Source organism: Anopheles coustani, chromosome 3 (genome assembly GCF_943734705.1).
Source record: "Anopheles coustani chromosome 3, idAnoCousDA_361_x.2, whole genome shotgun sequence".
Lineage (NCBI taxonomy): Eukaryota > Metazoa > Arthropoda > Insecta > Diptera > Culicidae > Anopheles > Anopheles coustani.
Window position 1 is genome coordinate 21,960,020 of NC_071288.1, and position 24,722 is coordinate 21,984,741.

The 24,722-nt window shown below is 49.3% G+C and overlaps 1 protein-coding gene across 1 annotated transcript in view; it reads right to left on the bottom strand.

The window, feature by feature from the left end:
* Positions 1-490: 490 nt before the first annotated feature.
* LOC131271585 (tensin-1) overlaps positions 491-24,722 on the bottom strand; it is a 112,156-nt gene continuing 87,924 nt past the window's right edge. Inside the window, exons 11-23 of the mRNA XM_058273069.1 lie at positions 24,522-24,581; positions 19,905-20,988; positions 8,299-8,388; positions 8,028-8,223; positions 7,325-7,711; positions 5,565-6,614; positions 5,015-5,190; positions 3,118-3,234; positions 2,308-2,800; positions 1,461-1,569; positions 1,255-1,387; positions 1,090-1,188; positions 491-1,015 (exon numbers count right to left, since the gene is read on the bottom strand). Of these exons, the coding sequence (XP_058129052.1) occupies positions 841-1,015; positions 1,090-1,188; positions 1,255-1,387; positions 1,461-1,569; positions 2,308-2,800; positions 3,118-3,234; positions 5,015-5,190; positions 5,565-6,614; positions 7,325-7,711; positions 8,028-8,223; positions 8,299-8,388; positions 19,905-20,988; positions 24,522-24,581 (4,169 nt within the window). The 3' untranslated portion in view covers positions 491-840. The remainder of the gene's footprint in view (positions 1,016-1,089; positions 1,189-1,254; positions 1,388-1,460; positions 1,570-2,307; positions 2,801-3,117; positions 3,235-5,014; positions 5,191-5,564; positions 6,615-7,324; positions 7,712-8,027; positions 8,224-8,298; positions 8,389-19,904; positions 20,989-24,521; positions 24,582-24,722) is intronic.

Consider the following 24,722-nt stretch of genomic DNA (forward strand, 5'->3'; position numbering starts at 1 on the left):
GTGATCGTTAGCGACAGACTCCCCTTGACACGACGAAGGAAGTTGTCGGTTGACTAATGAATCAATTGCTACAACACATGCACAACAAATCCTACGGATGGGGTTATTACGTTGCTCTAGGTTATGCTAAATAATCGTAATAAAAATAATAATAGTACTCATAATTATAATATTTGTAATAATTACACGATTACACATTAAAATGGTAGTTTGGCGCGATGTGGCAGGCGACAATTCGGTGTGCGCGTATGCTTGTCCTCCCTATATGTGTCCTCCTTTTATGCTCCCTCTTCTACTAGCCGATTCTACGGATTAAGTATTCTGTGTGTTTTAGTATTCTTTTTCACACATGCACAACAATCTTTTTTTTTGTGTGTTAAAACATTTGCTGCCTTGTTTTGTTCGCTTTATATGCTGTGTATTTTATCATTTTTTTTTTGTAATGTTTAGTAAGTGTTATGCTTTAACGTCGTGAGAAGGTGTGCCTGGATTGCATGCCCCACCACTGAAAGGGGAGTGTTTAGTTTACTTTCTTTCATGTCGGTTCCGATTTTTGTTTTTTTTTTACATCCAAACTCGCACTCGACTGACTTTTGACTGGCGTTCGTTGGTCGTCTGGATAATGGCCACAACAGTCGGACGGGGGTTTATCCCGCAACTGTGAGGCCTATTCTGGTTAGTAGTTTTTTTGTGTGTTTTTTTTTCTCTTCTGAGTTCATTCCCAGCCGTCGGGAACCGTCCGAGCCAAGGTCGGGTTAATTGCGGTGACGCAAAACAAACGAAAATCAATATATTTTTTTCCTTCCCAGGGAGCGCAGCATTTGATGCCACGGTCGTCCCTTAGATGGCTCTGGTAACTGCGGGCTGCTGGCCGATACCGCCCGGGCCACCGAGGACCTTGTTCGCGAACTGAATGATCGCTGCGGCCGGCTGCGTCGGTTCGAGCTCGCAGAACACGTGGCACTGGTTGTCCGCCGACGAGGGTGATCGTTTCGCCACGAACGCAAACATCCGCCTGGGAAAGTGAAGGAAATGAGTGAGTTTGATTTCGTTTTGCGCTTGTTGGGGGTGGACACGCGAAAGTCTTACTTGGAAGCGGGTATATCTCCCGCGGTCAACTGGATGCTCCACCGACGATCGTCCGGATCGAGGGCACAGAACGACACGTTGTTCGACGGGTAGTGTCTCCTGTTGGGGTGGAAAAAGAACGTTTAAGACCATACTCATTACTCCACGTTGGGGGCCGTAACTTACCGGAAGAAAAGCTGCCGCGTGTTATCGGTCAGCGTGATTCCCTGCAGCGATGCCTTGAAGTGCACTTGTGTCGGTTTGGGAAGCGGTTTTTTCGCCATCAGTAAGCTAACGGCTTTCCTTATTGCTTGCGGGCCTGGCATAAAGAAAGCAAGGCATCGGTCAGTACGATCGGAGGATAGGGAAAGACGCGGCACCCTGTTGCTTACCCGTGAGTGACTCGGTGTCGCAGGTGAACAAGTACAGCACGTTACAGGCCGCTCCCTGCTGGAGCAGTTGCTGCTGTGCCGGTGTCTGGTGCTCCATTTGTTGCAGGTCCTGAATGGAGGGAGGAAAATTAAATTCACATTAGAAAAGAAGTCGAAAGAGAAACGTTTTGATCCATAAGGCTTGACGCATTTTTTAGGTAACCGATTTAGTAAACTTAGTATACTGACTACCCCGAGGAAATACTAGGATTAACTGCGTCCGACTTCGTAACGGACAAACACCTAAATGTACGATCTTAATAATGAACTCATTCTGTTCTTGCTTTTGATATGTCGCTATTTGGAATTCTTTTGATTAAGCCCTCAAAAGACAGTAAAATATTTTAAAACAAATACATTTCCCTTTTCTTTTGCGCAACATTCGCGAACTTAAACCGTTTTTAAAAATTAGCAAACCAACCAAACTGCTCAAACAAATCTAGAACAAATACTTTTCCCATCTTATGTGAAGGAAAAATGGTTTAACTCCTAGCGAGATATTTTATGCAAGTTATAATTGAAACAGCTTAAAGGATACTAAACTTATGAATTTAATAATCCGACTGCTTCAAAATATATAGAGTTAAGATTATTTATCTAACTTATGGAATTTGTAGGCTAATTTACTAAATTTTGAATTCATAAGGTTTACAAACTAAATGCTAATTGAAAGTGATGGCTTCAATGTTTTCTAGCCTATCTCAGATATTTCCATTACTTCTCGAACATGAATATTTGCGAACATTTTTACCGAGAGGGAAATTTGGGGGCGCAGGTTTTCCTAGTTGCCACCTGGGACGCTACTCACCATATCGGGGATTAGCAACCGGCAGGGTAGCGCCAACGGGGTGATCGAGTGCTGATAGACGAGCGCGGACAGCGACGTGAAGACGGGCTCGTTGACGCAGCCCTTCAGCCGCACGCCCCGGATCGTCGGCTCGACCAGGAAGTGGCGCACCAGCTCCTCGCCGTTCGGGCCGCTGTACTGGACGCCCGGGGGCGGCTGGTTCACCTTCACCACCAGCCCGTACGCGTTGGCGAACGTGGTCGAGTCGCGCACGATGAACGTGCCCGGGGCCGCATTGCGCAGCAGGGCGATCGCGTCCTCGCGGCTGATGTTCGGCTTGTACCAGTACTTGGAGGAGTCACGCGCAAACTTGACGAACTGCGGCGCCACCTCCTGGGGTTCGCTGTTCGCGTTCGAGGTGGTCGAGTTGCGGCGCGACGTGTAGCACGAGAGGGCCTCGTTCTGGTTGATGAGCTCCTGCGTTCGCTGCTGGTTGCCACTGAACAGGTCCTTGCTGTAAGCGGTGGATGTTGCACCGGATGGGAGAAGAACATTCGAATTAGTTCACTTTGGAAGACTAATGACGGTTTGGTGTGACTTTCTTTTCCGTCTTTGACCATGCCAACAACAACAACCTCTCTAAGGACCTTCCATTATGGACAAAACAAACACAAACACGAACACGTCGAGACAGTCAGTTCCAGGTTAGCCGTACGCGTGCGAACCACTCCGTGGGATGTTAGTAGTTCCAACGGTTAGTATTACATCAAACCTTCCGGGATCGGATCGGCAAACTCTGCGATCACAGCGAGACAAACTACGACTACTCACTCATAGGCAAACGTACAACCGTGCGCTCGCTTCTCGAGAACCGGCGCGACGCACTGAAACAGGGTCGCTTTGGCCAGGGCAAGCTTTTCGAGGTGTTTGAACAGGACGTGCTTCCTGCTGGGATATGTTACAAGAGGGTGGACACCCCGTGGCGGTGGACGTCGTCGAGAGGAATTGAAGAGGTTAGGAAAGCGTCGGTTATTATTCGTGCAGCCATCGATCGTTCGGATGCATGGCCAACTACGGGAAGGCGGGGTTTAAGGTAAGCGCGCGTATATCTGTTAGTGTTGAGTGGATGAGTTTTCACAAAGCAATCGTGGTTACATCGTGGCATCCTAGGATCCTCCTCAAATGTGCTTTTCATTGGACGGCTTAAATCCGGTTTCTTGGCAGTTATCCAACCGTGAAATCGATCACATTTGTTGGCAATAAAAACCTCCTGTACCACCCACTAATTTCCGATTGGTGATTAGTACGTGCATTTACTTTCGTCCGAAATAGCCCTGCGCAAGCAAACCTTTGAAAAAACTGTACAAAAGGGTGTGGTTTCGATCGAATCGATCAGCTGGCAGAAGTTCACTTGAAGCGATTCAGAATTAAAACATTAAGAACTCAGTATCCTTTTAAAGGATGTATCCTTGAGGATGAGAATTTATAGCAAATCATAGTAAGAATCATTGCGCGCGTTTTTAAAAGCCTACTTTATAACCATGATTACAACCAACAACATCGACCAAGCATTACAGCACACAATGATCCACAAAAGAATGGATAAGAACCCGTTTAGTAAATTGTACTTGAAAATTATCGTCAATTTATGACGATTTACATTTTTTTATATATATAACGGAATATATCAAGTGATAGAGGGAAAGATTCATCGACACAGGGGATGTTTACAGACGCATCGGGGAACCCTTGCAACCATACAGAGGAATGTTACAAATAGCAAGAGGAATCAAACTCACCGGGGAACTTTGCAATCGAATAGGGGAGCAAGCTATCAACTTCGCTAAGCTCATCGTTTTTGAAAGTCAATCATGTAGTTATCGTGTTATTATACGTTTGAAAAGCGTATTCAGCTTTGTTTCCAACAAAAATACAAAAACGTTCCCCTTTTCCACTTTTTTTTACTTCTATAAACAATATATAGCAATTAATTTACTTTTATTGCGTAAACGTACCGTGGCGGATCAAATTAAAGAAACAAATCACAACAAACGAGGACTTTTGTGAGGTTGATAACTTGCTCCGCTAACCAATTGCAAAGCTCTCCGTTTGGTATGCACATTTCCCTATATGATTGCAATGTTCTTCCTAGCGGTTGAAAATACCCTCTATGCTTTTGAAATGTTCCCTCTACCTATTGAAACATTCCATTTTATAGATTGAAACCCTGTAAGGATCGGTCTCCCAATACAATCTGAAGATCCCCCTTTTTAATGCACGAGGATGTTGGTACGCTTGAAAACCGAGTTGTACCTTCGAGTCTGTCGCGAAAAACTAGCCCTCGATTTCCCGTACCCACCAAACATCTTCTATCCCAAATCTTCGTGTTAAATCATTCCAGGATAGCTTCCCTCCCGGGGATGCACACAGCAACAACAACAACAACAACAACAACAACACTTCATTCAACGTGGGCCGAGTGGCCACTACTTGTTGCAATGTTCCAGAGCGGAGGTGAAAATAGATGGAAAACTAAAAATGCACTCTAACCTCACGTCGTAGGTCGAGACGCTCGATTTGTGACTTCGTAGCGACCAAGCGGAGTTATATTTGCTGGAGGAGAGTATGGAAAAAGATCGTATGTGTAATCGGGTCGGTGTGCGTTGTCTTGACTGTTGGGAAGGGGGTGTGTTTGAAAGGATATTAGACCCATCATCGGGCGACCTACCGTTGTGATGTCGGACTCTTGGGTGGAAGCGCCGGACTGGAGGTACCATTGCTCAGTCCGTACGGCGTGCGTGGCGTCACCGGGAAGGCGGGCGTTTCCGGTCGCGGCGAACCGCCGATCGGTGAGCTGTCCGGTTCCGTCTCCGAGCGGTACGACGAGAATGATTCTTCCCGTGCCTGGATCGTAGAGAGAATGGAAATGGAAAGAAAGGGAAACGAAAAGGAAAAATTAGCTTCACGTGCATGTTTCCTTTGAGATCCTTCGAAACCCTCGCCTTTCGCGAACGTCGGGCGGAAGAAATGTCCGTTTGACGGATCGTGCTCAGTCTGTTAATTCCATCTTGTAGTGCAGTATATAGAGTTAAACGTTACTTTAAGTTAGCGTTTGATGGGCAACATGGATACTCGAAGAAACAAAAATGAATAAATATGGGTGGTAATTGAACATTGAAAGCATGCTACAAGGCAAGCAAAGGGCCATCGGCCCATCGGACGGTGGACAGTGGATTGGTGTACGAGAGCATGGGGCTCGACGGTCGTTCAAACGTTACCTGGTCGCACCAAGAGATCGCATTGCTGCGTTCGGATAAGCTAGGCGAAATGGATGAGATGGTACTGTCGGTTTCGGACGCGATACGTCGCACATGATTGTTCATTAGTAGCGTGTGATGTGGATGTGGATGATGCTGATGAAGGTGGTTGGGCGGCTGCTGTGGCGGTGCCGTTTCGCCACTGTTCCGGCTGACACTGCGGGCCTGTCCGTACCCGTTGGCCAACTCGGCCGAGCAGGGGTTCGGATATGATCGCGAGCTTCCATTCGGTTCGACGGACCTCTGGTGTTGTTGCTGCTGCTGCTGATAGTGATACAGATTGCCGTTGGTCAGAGTTAACCGCTGGTGCTCGCTCAAATCGTACTCGGCCAGGTTGGCCAGCACGTCGGAGAGCTCCCGGGACGGATGGTGCTCCGGTTCCTCAACCGGGTACCCATTCGATCGTCCGGCGTCTATTTTTGCCAGATGTTCCTCGGTTACATCGTTCTCGAGCGCCAACGAAGCCAACAGCTTATCGAGGGCCAGCTGGCCCTGGCTGATGGCCTCCGACGTCGGTGCGAGCCCACCGCGCCCGTCTCCGTTCGAGGCTTTCTCATCGACACTCCCTTCCGGGGAGGAAAGCTCCATCGGCTCTTGCTGGTGGTGGCCATTCCGAGCCCGATGCTGACGTTGGCCATGATGATCGTGGGTGTGGTGGTGGTGTTGGTGGTGGTGGTGGTGGTTGTAGTGATCGGGTTGATGGTACGAATCGATTAGGGGATGAGTGTGATTAATGACGCCTGCGCTACGATGATTGCTAGTGGACATGGAAGAGGAGGACGACGAGGAGGAGGAGGTAGTGGAGGAGGTCGAGCTGGTAGTTACACTGGGGGCCGCGTTGGCACTGTTAGGGTTCATGCATGCCGACGGGGAACCGTTGGCCGGTTCCGGCGACGCCACCGCCGACGCCGCCACACTGGTGGTTATTGCATTTAGCAGGTTATTGAGCTTTTCGCAGTTATCGAGATTATTTAGACTGTTTATGTTACTGAAGATTATCTGTTCGGACTCCTGCAAAAAAAAGGGGGACAAAAAAAGAGAAAGAAGAAAAGAAAGAAAACACAAAAAACACGTGGTGGCGAAACGAACGAAAAATGAAAATCAATGAAACCAAACTGATTTTGGTTGGCGTAAAAGGCATTGGCAGGGGTGATCATGAGTGTGAAACGGGTTTCCGTTTTACTGTTAGTAACAAAATAAATCACGAGAGTTATAGCACTACAACAGTGGGTTAGGCAAAAGTTATACTCTACAATGTTAGATGAGAGAATAAGGATAAATAAAAGAAAGTACATTGGAAACAAGTGTATAAAACAAAACAAAAAAATATGAAATAATAAGAGGTACATATAGAGAAGATAGCCAGGAATACAACATTCAAAAAGTTCAAGCAAAAGCGTAATTTGTACACGAGAAGAATACGTTAAGTGTTAAAAAGAAATACATAAGATGAAAATTAGAATAAACAGATGAAAGACACGTCGGCCAAAGGGACGTAGAGGCAACATCGACGAAGGAAGCTAGCGGAGGTGAACACAACACCGGGAAACACCGAGACCAGCCGGACGACAGAGTAAGGATAAGGGACGTCCATATCGTTGTTAACAGCGGCGGAAGGAAGCAGAGAGAACTACCGGACACTAGCAGGTTGGCGTGTCTTGAGCTCGCACAAAAAAAGGTTTGCGCCGAGTGACCTCAGAGTACGCCAGATTTCCACCTACCAATCGAACCTGTCCGTGTTTCGGAGTCGAATGATCCTGGTCGGCAAGGGACAGCAGTCCGTTGCTGGTGTTGAGGGTGCTGTTGTTAAGATGTTGCTGCTGCTGATAGGGGCTTCCATTGGTGCCGTTGGTGCCATTGGTGTGTCGGTGCGGTTGTGGCGTCGAGGGAGCTGCTTGCCCGTTGACCGGACTGGCGCCTCCATTCACCACCACATGATGGTGATGATTGGTGGTGGTGGTGATGGTGGCAGTGGCCGACGGGGCCGGTGATGGCGACGAGACCGTCGTGTTGGCCGACGATGGCGACGACGGTGGGGGGTGGTTTTGTGCTCGTGCTTGTGCAATGTGACCGTGCGGTGAAGCATTCAAAATGGACAGCGGTGCGTTCTGGGTTGGATTCGATGTGCGTGTGCAAGTTGGTTACAAAATCAAATCGCAATGAGTTAATAGTCATTCAATCGTTCAAAATCATCAACACAATCTCGCTCGAAAGCCGGAATGTCCGAAAGTGGAAAAATGAAGTGTCAAAACATTACGTCGCAAGCTAACTTAGACGAAGGGGATGCAATGTCACGCAAGTGGCACAACAGTTCTACAATTGTTTGCATTCCATCCTAAAGTGTGTGCTCAACGCTTTTTTTTCCCGATTTTCATCAAATTTTGTTCCGGTTTTTCTCTCTTTCCCCCCCTCGTTCGTACTTACCCCGATTGTCTGAAGCTTGGCATTTTCGTGAGCCCGCTGGACGGCGACGAAGGGCCGCTCGGCCGAGTGTGTCCTGGTGGTGGTTATCGTGTGGTAGTTGCGCTCGTTGCGCACCGGCGACAGCGTTTGGCTGCGTCGGTGCGTCGTACTGTACACATTCTCACCGGTGGGGAATGCCGGACTGCCGTAATTGTAACTGCAAGGAAGGCGAAACAACCATTGGTTTCAACCATTTCACCACCGGGAAAGCCTTACACACACCGAGCCTTACCTAAAGCTATTCGAATGTTCTCGTCGTTGCTGTTCGCGGCGTGCACGCAACTTTTGCTGCTGCAGTTGCAACCAGGACTGGCCGGAAATTCTGCGTGTGGGCGAGAAACAACATTTGGACACATTGGTGTTAAAAGCAGTTCGAAACAAGCGGTAAATCGAGACGCTGGTGATGACGTTCTTGCATTTTGAAATAAACAATGGTAGTGGGGGACCATGTTGCAAACACATGGTAGTTGGAAAATGTGGCCACGACTGCGTCATTGCTGCCGAAATAAAACGTTAATCATTCGAACGCTCTCGACACGGAAGATAGGGCATTGTGTCACCTTGTTTTTGTATCAGTTAAAGATAGGATAGATTCTTATTTATAATTCTTTGTTAAACTGCCCAGTAACTATAAGTTTCAAGAATAATTTATTACGTTCAAATCATATATAGTCTAGCTCAAAAAAAAAAATTATTGAACCTAATGTTTCAACTGAGTTATAAAAGTCCGTGGATAAAATCTGAAACTGGATAAACTTTAACATGCTTTTACTGAACGTATGAGTCCACGAGGAACTCAATTTGTCACCATCACAATTACTCCTGTAACTTGTTATCATTGATAAGGCTATTCCTATACCACTTACTCTAAGCGGTTGTTTCATCCTTCAAGAAAAGAAAGAAACTGGGAGAAGTGACATAAAATATTTGGATCACTTCCAACAATAACTGTAAATCGAAACGAAGGATTTTCAGTGTAACAAGGATGCCTCTGAACGAACGCCTGCTGGCAAAGGTTCAAGTCCAACATCGACATTCATTAAACGCTTCCCAAATCCATGCTTGCATGCTGGAATGTAGCATTGCAAGAAGGACACATACATGCATCATAAATCCTCTTCGGTTTTGGCTGTGTTCCATTTCGAGACATCTCGATATTTTCCGGGATGGCTCTCTGGACGAACCAAATCTTCACCCTGTCCGCTTTGCAGACGGCCCCCCCAAGCTTTCCTTCGTCGGAAGTTATTTTTCCCGAATTATTTTATCCAACCGGCCGTGCCGATGTCGCAGCAGCATTCCGGGTCAGTGTCAGTTCGTATTTTTATTGCCTTTCCTTCTTCCGCTTCCATTCATTCTTTTGGTAATGAGAAAGTTGCGCACCGTCCCCGGGAGCAAAACAGTTACACACACACAAAATCTCGGCCCCGATCCGGCTGGATTCGGAACCGGACAATCCGCCCCGCGGCACGGTTCTTGACGTTCGGTGGGGGAGCCTGGAGAAAAATAAAATCGGAACAACCTCCCGCAAACCGTAAACGGCAATTGATGTCAACCGGGTGCCCGGGGTGTGCTTTAGCGGGGCAGGGGAGTGGAGTGGCGCACGGGGGTAATTTAACTTGCACCACCAAACACGGCCAATCGGACGCTATGGGGTATGGTGGACCAAACCGGACCCGGGGGGAGGTGGGGGGCTCGAGAAAATCAGCCGGAATCGGGAGGTCCGGCACTCCGGCAAGCTGACGTGAAGAAGCAAAAGTGAACCGAGCTGAACGATACGGATACGGCAAGTGGAATGTGGAAACTTGTTCACCTTCCCTCCACCCCAACCCTCCCACCTGGCGAGGGGTCGGTTTGGAGCGAGATTTTCTTGACCAAGATGAGGGTTCGAAGCTTCATCTCGATCACGATCACATCGAAGGTGCATGTGCTTCTCGATCGTTTACTTGTGATTAACAATGTTCAATTCAAGGAAAATGGCACAGTTTTCTACAAAACGATTTTCGTATTAAATTTGCCAAAATCTTTGGATTTTCAGCAAACCAAGAAAAATAAGGAAAAAGGCATCAGGTGGGAGTCGTGGGTGGAATAACAGAATCAACGCCCGATCGAACGATCTGTTTTGATGTACACACTGGCACTCCGAAGTGCAATGGGCCATTGGGGCAGATTCCGTGGGTGGCCACAGGGTTAACCGCCGTGGCGGAGTGATTCATTCATGGCACGGATGCGTACTAATTTTAGCGCACACTGCGAACGAGAGCAATCTCCCGCACCGCGACGACGACGACGGTAATTGTGGTCGGATTAGTCATCCTGAGTTTATTTACTTTTCATTTCGTCTGGCTTTGGGAAGGCGGGACCGAGGATCAAGAGATCTAGTCAGAGTCATACGGAAATCCCTCCCCCGTCACCCCCCGAAAGGAAGGCAATAAAGTCGTATAATTGTAATTTAATACATTGTAAATGGTGTCCATTCACGATCATCCTCCTATTCCCGCTTTCGCGAACGGATGCGGCCCACGGTCCACCGCTTACCTTCCGTCGCGTTTGATATTATTTTCGAAAGGAAAAGAAGACCAAACAACGGTTCAGCAAAGCAAGTACGAGACTCTGATTCGAAGTCGGAAGGCCGGCATGAATTTATCATTTTCGATTTGAAAATGGTGGCGAAACATAAGTTCCGCCCGCGCCTACGCCAAACATCGTACGGTAAACAAAGCGCGCGAAAGCCTTTGCCAAACCTACACACGCGCACTCAACAGCAGAAGCAACCTCCGGAGTCGGTGGCGGCGGCCGCACACTGTTTTGCCCCGGTCTAAGAATAACCCGGGAAAACGGCCGGTGGAAAAATCGCGCGTCGCTTGTCTTGGGGTGAGGAGGGTTTGTTTCTTTTTTCTGCTGAGAAGGAGAATTTTGATCGAAGGGAATAAAAACTTAGCCCTCCCAAGACCTTTCCCTCCCGTCGGTGCGTGCGTGGGTGAGTTTTGATGAAGGTAGGAAAATCACGGTGGAAAATTAATCAACCCCTAAAGGTGTGTGTGAGTGTGCGCGCGCGCTCGCTTTGCAGTCGCCGCGTTTTGTTTACATTGCTCGACGTTCGAAGGGTCGGAGGGGGGAACGCCGGAGATGTAGCTAAATATAGGTCCCATCTTCCATGTCAATTACAAGCACATTGCGCTGTGCTTGATCCCACAAAAAGGGAGCTGGGAAGAAACTCGAACGAAAAAGAAAATCCAACTCTGACGTAGGTTTCTTTTTCCTTCCTTCGGTAATCGACGTGCGTCCGGAACGAACGTCATGTGGTCACATCTGACTCCCAGGTCATACACCCCCCGACGAACAGGTATGGCGGACGAGGGGGATGATCCAACATTTCTTCTCGACCCATTTGAAAAGGCAACCGCGCTTTTACGCAAAAGAAGTCCTCCAACGCGTTTCGCAGTAACCGAGGTCGCTTATGGTTTTTGTGTTCGAAAATGTGTTTCAATCCGTCCGTTAAATATGCAACCCCTCGTATGGTGCTGGGTGGGTGGCCATTAAACTGCACGGAGCGGGGGTTGGCTCTAAAGGAGGTCCAATAGAATATCGATTGCAATTTTTTAGCTTGTGTTTTTCCTATGCCCACACCATTTGACCATAGCGGGAACAATGGCATGTCGGAGGCAAGCTTCACCATTTAAATACCACGACGAGCATCAAGCGGCTGATTTGATTAATAAACGATCGCTGGAAAGTAGGACAGTTGGACGTGATGCTACACAGTGGGATTCCGTTCCGGTAAAGGAAATTTAATGTTGACATTTTAAACTGTGCCCTCGAATGTGGACAGCGTTCCCTCTCTCGTGCGAAGATGCGAAACAAAAAGTTTCACCAGTTTATGATCCGAACGGTGAGGCTGGGCCAGATTTGGTTGTAATTTACGTTCCCTAAGAACTGATAAACCAATCATTTTACTCTCTTTCGGCCTCAATTTAAGCCAACCCAAAGCTTCTTTTCCCGGCGACCCGATCAGCAATTTTTCTCTTCCCTATAATTATGACATCGTTGCGTCGGAAAGCCAAACCGAAGCATCAAGAGGCGCGACTGGCGGCTTCTTCAAAAAACACACCAGCTTATCTGCGGAGTGGTACACACCGAAGCGCAGCCAACCGTGCGCATTATCTTGATTCAGTTTGAAGAACTTTTTTACCGCTCCGCCGATGACTCCATCTTTCCCATCTTTATCGCGCCGTTAACCGCCCAAATATCAAGGGCCGACAGGTTCGGAAGATCGGAGAACCAGCCCGATCCTTTTGTTGAAGTTTACGAGCTTAACGAATTTTTCGTTAACCATAGTCTTCTGAAGACGCACGTCTGAATCGATGTGTAAAGTGGACTTACGCATCGGCATCAGGTTGTGCATCACTTCCTGCTTCACTTCGGAAGGTGAACACCGCCGATGACTCTTGTCTTGTGTGTGTGTGTGTCGATCATTGTTTCAAGAGGTTTTTCCTAATTTGGCAACACGCGGTCTGGAGGTTAACCGGAATGATGCTGCGCGCGCGCAAACCAGTCCATCGAGTCACCTCACGTCGTGGCCGTCGTCGTAATCTAATCAAGGCAAGTGGCGCACTGTACGGCTCCAAGGATACGCCCGTCCAATGACCGGAAGCGGCAAGTGCGCAAAAAGGGTTTTTACCGGTGGAAGCTGAGATGAAGTGTCCGTCCTTTCCGTTTCGCACTACGTTTCGAGCGAAGGTCAAGGAAAAACAGAAACACCGAGCACTCAGAGCAAGAGATACACACGCACACACAAATCCACACAGTCCCTGACGTTTCGTGGGGGGCGCCAGCGAAGATGAGGTGATATTTTTCTATAATTAAGTAGACATAAACATTAAGCACCACATATTCACCTCGAATCGGATCGGGCCTGCCTTAAATAGTAGGCCATAATAGTGCCGCCCGGTGGTCCTTTTGACATGACACCGAAGACGGCGGGGCGGGTAAAGGGCCCCCGGGTGATCCTCGGTTCGGTGACCAGATGTTGCTCGACCGGTGTTCGGTAAACGATCGAGATATCTTGAGGAAAACGCAACTTTGCTAACGATGCAGAAAAGCGATTCGATGAAGCATGAGCGATTGCAATGATCTGCTTAATTTCCCACTCCCGATGAACGTTATTACTTTTTGCCATAAATGTATGTCAGCTGCATTTCATTTGCAACGCGAGCGCGCACGGTGGGAATAGGCGCAACAGTCGATCGGTCAGAAGGTTGGGATGTGGATGGATGCAGTTTGCAATTACAATAAAATAGAATTGACTTCTAGGTAATTTTGCAAGCTGGTTCCTTATGGATCCAATTGGATCATTTCCCACAAACCTATCGCAGATGACGTCTGCTCAAGTTACTCGGCAAGTGGTATTCCCGCTTCGATCAATGAATATTCAGAGCATCGTTTATGAGCTAATTTACTTGCGTCTCGATCTCGATACTGGATGTAACTCACTTTGTCCGCATGACCCGGTCGCTTACCCAACCACCTAGGTCCGATCCGTTTCGGTCCAAACTGTACCAATAAAACTATCCCACGCAAAAAACTGGGGGTAAACGATCCCTGCGAATGTCATCCTCGTCATCCCGGATCGCATACCCGTTCCTTCCGCGTGAAGACCTTCGGGCTCGGGCGTAAATACCAGTTTCGTTGGAACAGATTGGCTGCTGCCAGCGACAGCGGGAGGTTGAACAGCAGGTTAAAACCTCACGATTCTCAATGCCAAGCCCCACACCCGTGCGTGTCACCATTCAATCGCCGAATGTGACCAGTAACTCCGCTGTCCGAGATCGAGATCTAGGGGACGGAAATGAGGCTCATTTGGGGCAGTTCTGGATGGCGTTGGCCACCAGCGATGATACCGGGGCAGCATTTATCCCCGAACCCACCGATGGACTCACTCCAGCCGGGTCCAGGCCGTTCCGTTTGGGCCCTGGAGTACCGTTTGTAGACAGATGGTGGCACTCCGGCGATTGCGTGAACGAGTGTCTGTGTTTGTGTGTGCCGTCACCGAGCAACGAAGGTGGTGAGGAGGGTGTGCGACGCAGAAGGTAAACGAATCAAGTATGTCGCCACCGCCTCCGGTTCCTTCGCTCGGATCGACCACGCGAGCGCTCCCTTCCACGATCCGCACGTCGGTGGGGATGGATCGATCGAGTGAGTTGCCAAGAGACTCTCGAAGCGAAGCTCCATAAGGCGTGATATAATGCTACCAAGCTTCGACTCACGTGAGCGGCGGAACCACGTTTGCGGTTGTGCGGAACACAAATGATGCCGCTTCGCCGCAACTCCGCAAACTCCGGGGAAACCGATCCACGATCATCTTTATTCTAGCTGTTTGCCAACGCGAGCGATACGACGATGCCCATAAACAAAGGAGTTGGTACCCCGCCGACAGCCCCGTGTGTTCTTGACACGAGTTGGCGAAGTAAAACCGAACGCCAAACTGATGGCAGCTGCCCCTTTGCGCACCCTTTGGCGTTTGAGCCGAGATCGAATTAATATCCGAAAATCCATTTTTGGGCAAACCCAAGGGTACACGGTTTCTAGATCGTCGCTTCTAGGCCAATCGGCGCACGAACCGGCGACACCCGTGGCCTCCGGAAGCGCTCCATTTCTGGGAGACCGCCGTACAGACACACGCCAATTGGCGTCCGATGGCGACGAACACGATTCTAAGGTTCTTTCCTCGAGCGATCAAGGTGTCACGACGTGACAAAGTCCGTGATCCGTGAAATAGAAAACAATTCCATCCGAGCCGAGGGGATCAGTGGCGGTCCAGCGGGAGGGCCGTGAACTGATAATGAACTCACGGGCTCCCGTTTGCTCCCGTACATATTTGACGTTCTGCTTAGCATTGGAACTCCACGCCTCACGAGACCCTCTGGTTGAAAGATAAACAATTTCCTTCCCCAAGCCAAACGTCGATCGTGAAATTGTTGTTTATGCTGTGGAATCCTCTCGAGGCTGGGGGGTCAAGCTGAAGGGGACGCAGTGTTGCAGTTGGTCGTAAATATTTCGTCGGTTCACGGTTATTTTGCTGGTGCGCATGATGCAATCGATGGCTTCCAAGATTCGCGAACAAAAGCACTCGCTGTCTACAAAGTGCACCAAGTGTTGCATTTCATATCCTGCGTTTGGTTCCGTCGGTTTATTATTGTTGCCGATTGAACGAGGAGTGCGTGTTACGGAAATTATTGTAGCTATAAATTACCCTTGTGCAAGATGAGTATTGCCAGCAAACCCCTTCATGTAAATATCTTTACAAATTACCGTTCGCAACATTTACACGAGCGAAACAGCTTCAAAAGAGGCAAACAAAATTGTTTGGTTTCTAATTTTTCTGGGAAAAAAACTGGTCGTAACTAGAGTTGTGTAATTTCGATTCAGATTCATGAATCTGAATAATTCTTTGCATCGTTTTAGAGACTCATGAATCTTTTAGTAAAATATTCAGCAATGTTAAAAGAACAGAAAACTAAACACCAAAAATGGATGAAGCGACCCCTTTGTTTTTTAGTCGCTTGATCCATGCCAATAAAAGAATCATGAAGATTCGCGCAAGATTCATGAAACAGTTATTACGATTCTTTAAGTTTTCGTAAGATTCATCTACGTTTGAAACCCACAAGATTCATGAATCAAATTGAATGAATCTTAGGTGAATGATTCATATGAATGCATCTCGCCGAAAGATTCATGACGCACAACACTAGTCGTAACACATCAAACAAAAAGTGTAAATAAATGCACATGTGGATGACGTGCTAAGCCCAAGATTAAGATGCACAGGAAGACGGAAACCTTATGTATCTTCGCTAGATAAGGTTTGACCTTCACGCGGTATGGGTAAAAGAGTTAATGCAGAGCTTAGGGCTTTATTGATAACGCCAAAAATATTTCATACACAACGAAAATATTGATGTAATGGACCGAAATATATTTTTGGCAAAAAGGCAAAAGTAAATAAAAAGATGCTACCAAAGCCGAGAAAATAATAATAATAAAATAACCAACACCTAACACCGTGCGTTACTCGAGGGAAGTGTAATAAATATTCAAATTTCGACCCATAATTCTTTTCGGCTGGTGTTAATGATGATGGCGCCTTAAAAGCCGTAAACCAACCGTAACCGAGCCAAAAAGCCAACGTGTCTTCGTTCCCGAAACCCGACGGTGAACTGTTGGTTCTTCGTAAACCTTCTTCAAGACATCATGTTTTTCGCCAAAGTCCGAAAACCCCTCACGGTCGGTTCCTGCAAACTGTGTCCAGTGTCCATCTCCAGTGGGACGAACGGGCGCGTGGGGGCGTCTTGTGTGTCAACGCGAGAAGCGGCCCACTCATTGCGCGGCTCCGCACGACCTGTTAAACAACTTCCGATCCGATCGGACGGCGCGTTCCGGCCGACTAATGGTACGCCTTCCATTAAACGATGCCGGTTGGACGACGGAGATCGTTTTTCAATTTAGCTGATGATGTTTTATAGTTGTGTGCCCCCTAGCGATCGCTGGCGAGAGTGTACAGGATGCTCGGGAGCTGCTTGTCTCGTCTTGCAGCTGTTCTAACATACATATGTGTGTGCCTTCTAGCCGGCCCGCAAACGTCGCAGCTTCCGAAATCGCCAACAGCGCGTGGCGAGGCGTCGATGGTGCATATAAATTCGCCTTTTGGCTCGGGGGCGTTCGCTACGAACGAAGAATTATCGATGGACTTATTTAGAATTTTTATGAATGAATTCCACGGCCCAGAGTTTGCGCAGCGTGTCGTCGACGTGGCAATGCCAAGGTGAGGCTATGCGGACGGTTTGACGGAGTTGCGCGTTCCGCGTGGGATTTGCGGCGCAAGCTTTAGGGATCACGAAAGCTTATTCCGTTGACTCCATTTCCGGCAGCACTGAAGCGAGGACCAAAATCGACATTGTATTTGTATATTTATAGCGTTTTTTTTTCTTCGTTTGCACACCACTTGCCCATCTAATTAGGCTGAACAAGAAAAACCTGTTTCCCCCTGGGCACTGGGAGCGGGTGGAATGTACACAAAACTCGAACTTGCCTCCACCCCCCGGTGTCATAAATGCACTCAAAATGCATTGCTTTTTTTGGAGGATGCCGCCTTTGTTCGGCTCCCGGGGCTCCGAAAGGCAGAAGTTGGCGAAAATGCAAATACCCGTTGGCCGCGGGTTCCTCTTGCGGCGGAATCACGAAAGCAATCTCTTTCTTAGCTGCCGGGCGTGCAGTAAAAAAAGTAAGGAGGTACAAAATGAAATATAAAAACGCAGGACAAAACGAACTGCGCTTCAGGACGCGGCAAAGTGAGACAAGTTCGTTCAACTTCGGTGCCGCAGAATTGGTGGCTCAACGGTGGGCTCAATCCCAGCGTCCGGTCTTTTCTTGCGCTGATGAACCGATTTCGACAAAACCGTCCGTGGTTCTCTCGCGTGTCGCCTGCCTTCGCCGCCTGTTCGCAAGGCGACAAATATCTTTGCCGTCGTTGTTGTTGTTGTTGGCTGAATGCGCGAGTGGGCGCGCACCGAGAGGGGGTTGGCGAAAATGGCAAAAATCTGCTCAAACCGTATGATGTCATGGAGGGCGTCGCGGGTCCCTGGAGGGTCGTCAACAGCGCAGCGGTGTCTTAAATGCCGCCGGCGAGTGTTGGTTACTGCACGGAACGTACACCGGCCAGGGCGACTACTTAGCGCGATAACGCATGGTTACATTCACCTTTGACGACAGCACGCTGCCCACACACTCGGCAGCGTACCATTATCTCACGTAAGATAACGAAGTTAAGAAACCAAAGCCCGTAGTTTACCCAAATTTAGCCTTCTCTTTGTCACCCTTCATTCGTCATTCGGGAGGAAATTTGGTGATATTTTTGTTTCTTTAAATTACAGAACTGAATCAGTGGATAAACACATAAAATATAGTCAAGATCAAGCGCTACCATGGGAGGACCCGAAATTAATAAAAACCCCTTCAAAGGCAACGTAGTGAAAGCACCACGCCAGGGCACGTGTTTTGATAAATGGCCAATAACAAGAAGAGCAGAAAGAGTGAAACCACCCTTCCGTACCTTGGGGGTTGCAGCCGTTGGCCAACGTCCACCCACTTGCGCCGCTTCGGTTTGCCCTTTACTTAACTTAAGCGCGCAGCTCCCACACACAAGGTCCACCAACAACCAGAACGCTCCGTGGCCACATCCACCTCCACCTACCTACCAGAACCTTGTTTGTTCTTCACCAAGACACGCGAGGTGGAGGGCGGACCGTTTGGGGATGCTGCCAACGAGTGGGAGGGGTTTCTTACGTTAACCTTGAATTTTGTAGTGGAAAGTGGAAGATTGAAAGGGGTGAAACAAAAACACAAGGGTAATCACACACGATCAACAAACTGAAACTAAAAGGGAAAAGCGAAACTAGCGCAACTCATGCCGTTTCGGTTATTTATAAATTCAGTTTTCCACCCCACGATGCCGCAGGACCTGAGGGAGGAAGGTGGTGATTGGGGGAGTGCACGATAGGATCGTAAATAGTTCACCCAACCAGTAAGCGCTTGCGGGGCGGACGGATGCGAAATTACAAAAAAGAAAAGTTTTACATATTCCAAAGTATATTCTTGCTTATCCTCCCGACGGTCCGTTTTTGACGTAACTTTACGGTAACCTAGACCCCCGACGGGCATGCTCCTCTCCATTTGGTAGGGGGAATTGGACCGAGTGTGTGTTTATGTGTGTGAGGAGGAAGAGGAAGCTCGAAAGTGCGCCCTCCTGCTGATCTACCGACGCAAGTTGAAAGTGAAACTCTGGTCAATCTCTGGGTGGACAGCTAGCCAGGATCGTTCAGACATGGTCACTAACTTAAAAACAGAAACACACACACACACACACGCACACTTATCGGTCGTAAATATCTCAATGCCGGGCCCGGGTCCGGGGGGGTCACGGTCCACTAGTGTGGCGTCCGTTTGGAAGGAGGAAAGAAGATATTTTTGGACCGTACCAGAAGGCGATAGTTTTTCCGAAGGACTTCACTCCAACAGCGGGTTTGAGAAGCGGCACCGTCGTAGATCACCGTAGCCGAAGGGAAAGAGAAAAGAAACATGGGGAGTTCACCGTTCGGCCAAGGACGCCAAAAAGCGTGTCTTCACCCTCGGAACCCGATCCGGCACATTGGCATTTCCGCTCCACGCAAGTCGCACCTGTTCCAATGGAAACACACTCTCCATTACTCATCCATTTACCATCGTCGGACACTTCCAATTCCTTCTTTTTCGGAGGACGCAAAGGTGCGAATCATGTCCAAAGCCGTCCCGCGACGGATATTTACATTCCGGGGGATATTGACGGGGCGTTGTTTGCGAAACGGAACCGAACGGAAACGGCTCTGGCTGAGACGACATCATCACACACTCATTCGGCCCAGGCGTAATGACGACGGCACTGCCGTGCGTTGTTGGGAGGCCATGCACCAGTCCCGGTCCGCGTCCCGCTTGAGGTGAAGGTTGCCAACTTTTTGGGGCGTTCGTTTCACATAAATTAATGTACACACCACACACACCACGGGTGAAACAAATCCCACCAAAGTCACTGTTTACTGTCACACACTGCATCCTCACCCAGCACCCCCGATGGGGGAGGTGTAATGTAAACGGACACGCTCCCATGATAAGGGACGGCTGAGGAGTTCTTATCCGTCGTGAAGGTCTCGACCGATCACCTGATTTAATTTTAGGAGCCACCGGCTTCACTCGGTTCACTTTGGCGCCAGGATAATCCGCGGTCGGTTTTGGGATGGTGAGACTTACCCTTCACTGGAAAACTGGCGTCCGAAGCTGCCGTCCATGGTGTTGGAGCGCTTGAGCGGCTCGTGGTAGGCGGCGGATGCCCCGTTCGGTTGCCCCCCGTGGGACCCCGTCTGCACCGTGCGCTGATAGGTCGTCCAGTGGCCGCCGTCACCGTGCGCGTTGTTGTTGATGGTGTCGCTGGCCACGGTCGGGCCGGGCGACTGGTCGCCGATGGTGTACTTCTCGCTCAGCACCTTCTCGCGCCGCTCGCGCAACATCTCCTCGAAGTCGTTGCGCGGCAGGGTCTTGCGGGTGGCGGTCGGCGTACCGAGCGCCTTCCGCACCATCGACGGGCTCGACAGGCCCGACTGCATCTTGATCATCGTCCCGGCCGGCGGCTGCTGGGGCGTGCCGGTGGGCGGGATGTTGCCGTACGTGAAGGGGCGCGAGTCCTCGCGGGCGTGGTACGGTATCTGGCTGCTGCCGCCTCCGTTGCCTCCGCCTCCTCCTCCACCGCTTCCGAGCAGCAGTAGGTGGTCGTCGTCGTCGTCCGAGGTGAAGCGCTCCGATGCTCCGGTGGTGGACCGCGCTGGCCGAGGGTACGCTAGCGACTGCTGCTGATGGTGGCGCTGCATGTTCAGCAGCAGCTCGCGCTCGGCCGGCGTCAGGTTATTGTTATTTATATTTTGAAGCTCGCGGTCGCGCATCGTCCCGTAGGCGCTCAGCAGGGGCGTCTCGCGGCCGCTCTCGCTCGGCGGCGGCGTGAGCGTCGTCGTCGTGCTGGACGTCTCGTACAGCAGCAGCTCGCGCTCCTTGGCGGCCGCCGCCAGGTCGCTCACCGTTAGCGGGGTCCGCGAGCGGCCGTCGTCGAGCCGCGGCCCCAGCGGATGCTGCGCCGAGTGCGAGCGCTTGATCGTGTCGGTGTTCGTGTTGACGAAGTGGTCGTTCGGGTTCTGGTGGAGCTGCTGCGGCGGCTGCTGCGGCTGCGACGGTGGCGGCTGGCGCTGGTTTGTTTGGTCTGCCTTGTGGCCGCCGACGTCCGGTATGCCCTGCACGGTGAGCATCATATCGGACAGCAGATCATCCAGCTCTCGATGACGATCATCTGGAAAATTGACGTAACGAAAATAAACAGCATGAGTTGGTTTGCGAGACACGCCGGAACATGGTGGTTGGGGGGGGGGGGGGGGGGGGGGGACGTAAAATTCGCTTTCGCAACCCTCTCTTGGCTCCGGGGCCGGTGCGTGAGTGTTTTGCCTCAAACTTAAGGATCATCTTTTGGCACACGATAAATATCCCAATGTTATTGCAACCTCGACAGATGAAAGAAATAACATCAATCGAGTATTTTCCACTGAGTTCCCCTGCAGACTCTGCTACATAAATCGATGGGGACGTTTTCACGTTCGAAGAGCAAAAAACTCTACTATCAAATTCCAAGGCTTCTTCGCTTAGTTCCGTTGTTTTGAAGATCAAATGATAACTTCATCCATTTATGTAACAAACAGTATGTTTAGTGTTTGGAAAATTATTTAAATTATTTAAAAAAAGAGCTAATCTTAAAAAGCTGCCACGGTGGGAATGAAAGTCAATTGAAGGATCAAACTAATGAGTTACCACAAACTGTCGCGCAATTTTTGTATGCCATTCGAGATCAACTTTTTCAACGGGATCTGGACGCTCGGTATAAAGATTCGTTCACGAGCTATTTAAATTGAAGTTGACAGATTAATTGGAAGCAAGGGTACACTAGAGCGAAGCGGGTGAAAAACGGTTGCATTGCTCCGGGTCGTGTTGTTTTTTTTTCCGCGCCTGCCTCAACACATCGTGGGACACACCGTGGTGAGACATTTCTTACACCCCTCTTTTCCGAGCAGCGTGCGATCGAAATCATCGATACCTTTTTCCGCCACAAGTGTGACCACCGTGGTCCGCAAATCCTGCACGCGGTGACCGCACATGAATGTTACGAAACAAGTCCTCACCAAAATGCCCTTTGCAGCGAGGGCTTAAACCCATGGAATGAAAATGGCAAAATCATCGCCTCCCGCTTGTCAGCAACCATATTACGGTTGGGGGAGCGCCTTTCGCGCCACCGACCGGGAAAGTACGAAAAAGTGCGGTCACATTAGGACGCTGCCACGGGGGACTCTCCACAGGGAGACGGGCCCGTCGCCCCAAAACAGTCGAAACCCGTTGCGAACTCGGGGCTCGGTTCGAATCATCGGAGCCGTCGTCGACGGGCCAGCCGAAAATGGGCAAAAAATGGAAAAGTCTGGCCGGCGGCGCTGGTGGCTCCCATTTACACCTAAGTGGACACCCACCCTCTTCGGGATCGTCACTTGCGCCGATCGAGCCTTTGGCCACAACAACGCTGCACCGATACATGTAATTAAAAATCGTGAAATTATTCCAAATATGTGCAACTACGGTTGGCAGAAACGGGACGAAAAACATCGTCGACAACAGTTCACATAATCGATGAGCCCCGAAACGGTCGAGCCGGGGAAGCGCGCGGAGCACAGGAAAAGCCACCGTTTGGCAATAGAAAATCATGTTTTCCCATCCGTCCACCCGGATCTCGAACGGGTAACAGCAAAAAGGTGAGAAACTATGCGCGAGAAAACTCTATCGCGTGCGTCCGTCGATTCGCTCGTCAAAACTTCATTCCGGCAGCGTGCGCTACGGGATAAATTAATTCATGCTGCTCAACTTATGGGCATGGGCTCAGCGGACTTAAGGACGGCAAGGATGGGCGTTTAAATCGCAGCAAGTGAGGCGGTTTTGGGCAGTGAAGAAATGCACTCCCTTTCTAGCTATTTGGTTTTTCTTTTAAAATACATAAAATTAGCTCATTTCAAAACATAACTTACTCCAGGAATAATACAATCACTTGACCTAAACTGTATGTTTCGTGAATGTATTGCATCAACTTATGTGCATTTAATATTTCACTCAAACGTGCTTTCATGCTAACATGCCGTCTAAAAAAAAAACAAAAAACAACCAATCGTAGCAAAAACCTAACAAGAATCATACAAAAAGCGGATAAAATCGTACTCCAGCTACGAAAAGGGCCGCACGTTGGGAGAAAGGGCATATTTTTTCCCACCGCGGGCTAATCGTGCCTAAGCCGTGCAAAATGAGGAGAGAAAAAACCGTCAATGCCTTTCGAGAAAACGATTGTAAACAGGCGACGGTGGAAGGAAAAACAAACAAACCGCTACCGGCTCGGAAAACGTGTCATTTAATAATTCATGATCGATACATTGATTGACGTTTAAGCTGTATCTCGGTACACTTTATCTTAACTCCCCGGTGCTATTTTCGGTGTTGTGGCACATGAATAAATATATTTGACGAATATTTTGCCGATTTAGATTTACAAAAAAAAAAAAAAAATGGAAACCCAAAAGCGAGCAAAACGAGCTTGCTATCAATCAACACGAAGGTGGTGCAACTTCCAGGAGCACTGGAAGGAAAATGGCGCAGAAAAAATGAAAGCTCCGCAACCGCGGTACCCGCACTGAGCTCTTGCGACTGCACATTGCATTCCATTCCATCCCGGCGAAAATACCAGCTCGACACGTCGCTTCCAAGAATCGATGAAAATCAATGCGGAAATAGGTGACATCTTTTTCCAAACCGATACCTTCACCGAGCGTTAGGCTAAGTTAGGGGGAGGGAGTGAGGGCCGATAGTGAAATGGTCCACGGAGAGAAAGTGACAAAAGACGGTACACAAAATAAGGACAAGCGCGAGCTGCTTACGGGTCTGTCCCCGTGAAGGACAGGCAGCATCGGCCGAAGCGGCGCAATGCACAACCTAACTGTGCTCGTATGTGTCGAAACTGTATCGGCACAGTTAATCTCGAAAAGGGTCTAACTTCTTTCCCCGACGTCTCGATGCATCGGGTGCCAGTATTGAGATTGATTTCTCTTATCGATCGTTTGCCTTCACGCCTAGGAAAGGGCGAGGAGGAGAAGGCAGTCGAGAGGGGAATGGTTGCATAAATGGCAACGTGCAAGATCATCGATCGCGGGATGGAAGGGGGGGTGAATGATCATCATCACACTGCACCGGTGAGAATACGAGTGTCCCCGCCTGAGGACAACCTGCCAACAACGTCAGTAGTTGGGGTGCCCTAAACGGGACTTCTGTTCAGCTGAAAACTGCTATATCCAGAGTACAGGTGAACATTTACACACACAGCCACACACACACATAGACACATAGGTACATCCTGGTCAGGTTGGAGCTGGTGCCTGAAAGTCTTTCACCGCGAACTCATAGTGTTCCCTTTGTGCCGTGGACCACTCTCTTTCGTCCGGGGAAGTGGCCGAATGCCGGAAAATGGAAGCTTGGACCGGACGGCCACACTCTCTGAAGGCAACCGGGGAGGGGGCCGGGCCTCGGGCATGATGATAACCACATTCAGACGCCCTTTTATGGCGACTCGTCGGCAAAACGCGAAACCCTCTTCGGGAAGGCACACTCCAACTGAAAGCCCTCCAAACGGGTAAACAACGTGTGTACAGGTATGCTGTGTGTGTATGTGTGCTTGTCTGTGGTGTGGCGGGAAAGTGGGAAAGTTTTGGCAAGCAGCCGGGAAGGAATGTGTTTTGTTCATCGACCTACCTTGCGGACTAGCTTGACTCGGAAAACTTGACGGTGAAACGCTGGATCCCTGCGCGCGACCTGAGTGTCCGCGAATAAGTGTCCGAAAACAGAACGAGAGCACAGTGGGAGAAAGAGAGAAGGAAAGAAGAAGAAGAAGAAAACTGTATCAGTATCCCGTGGGGCCGGATTTCGATGCTTGCGGTGATTGAGAGGCGGACG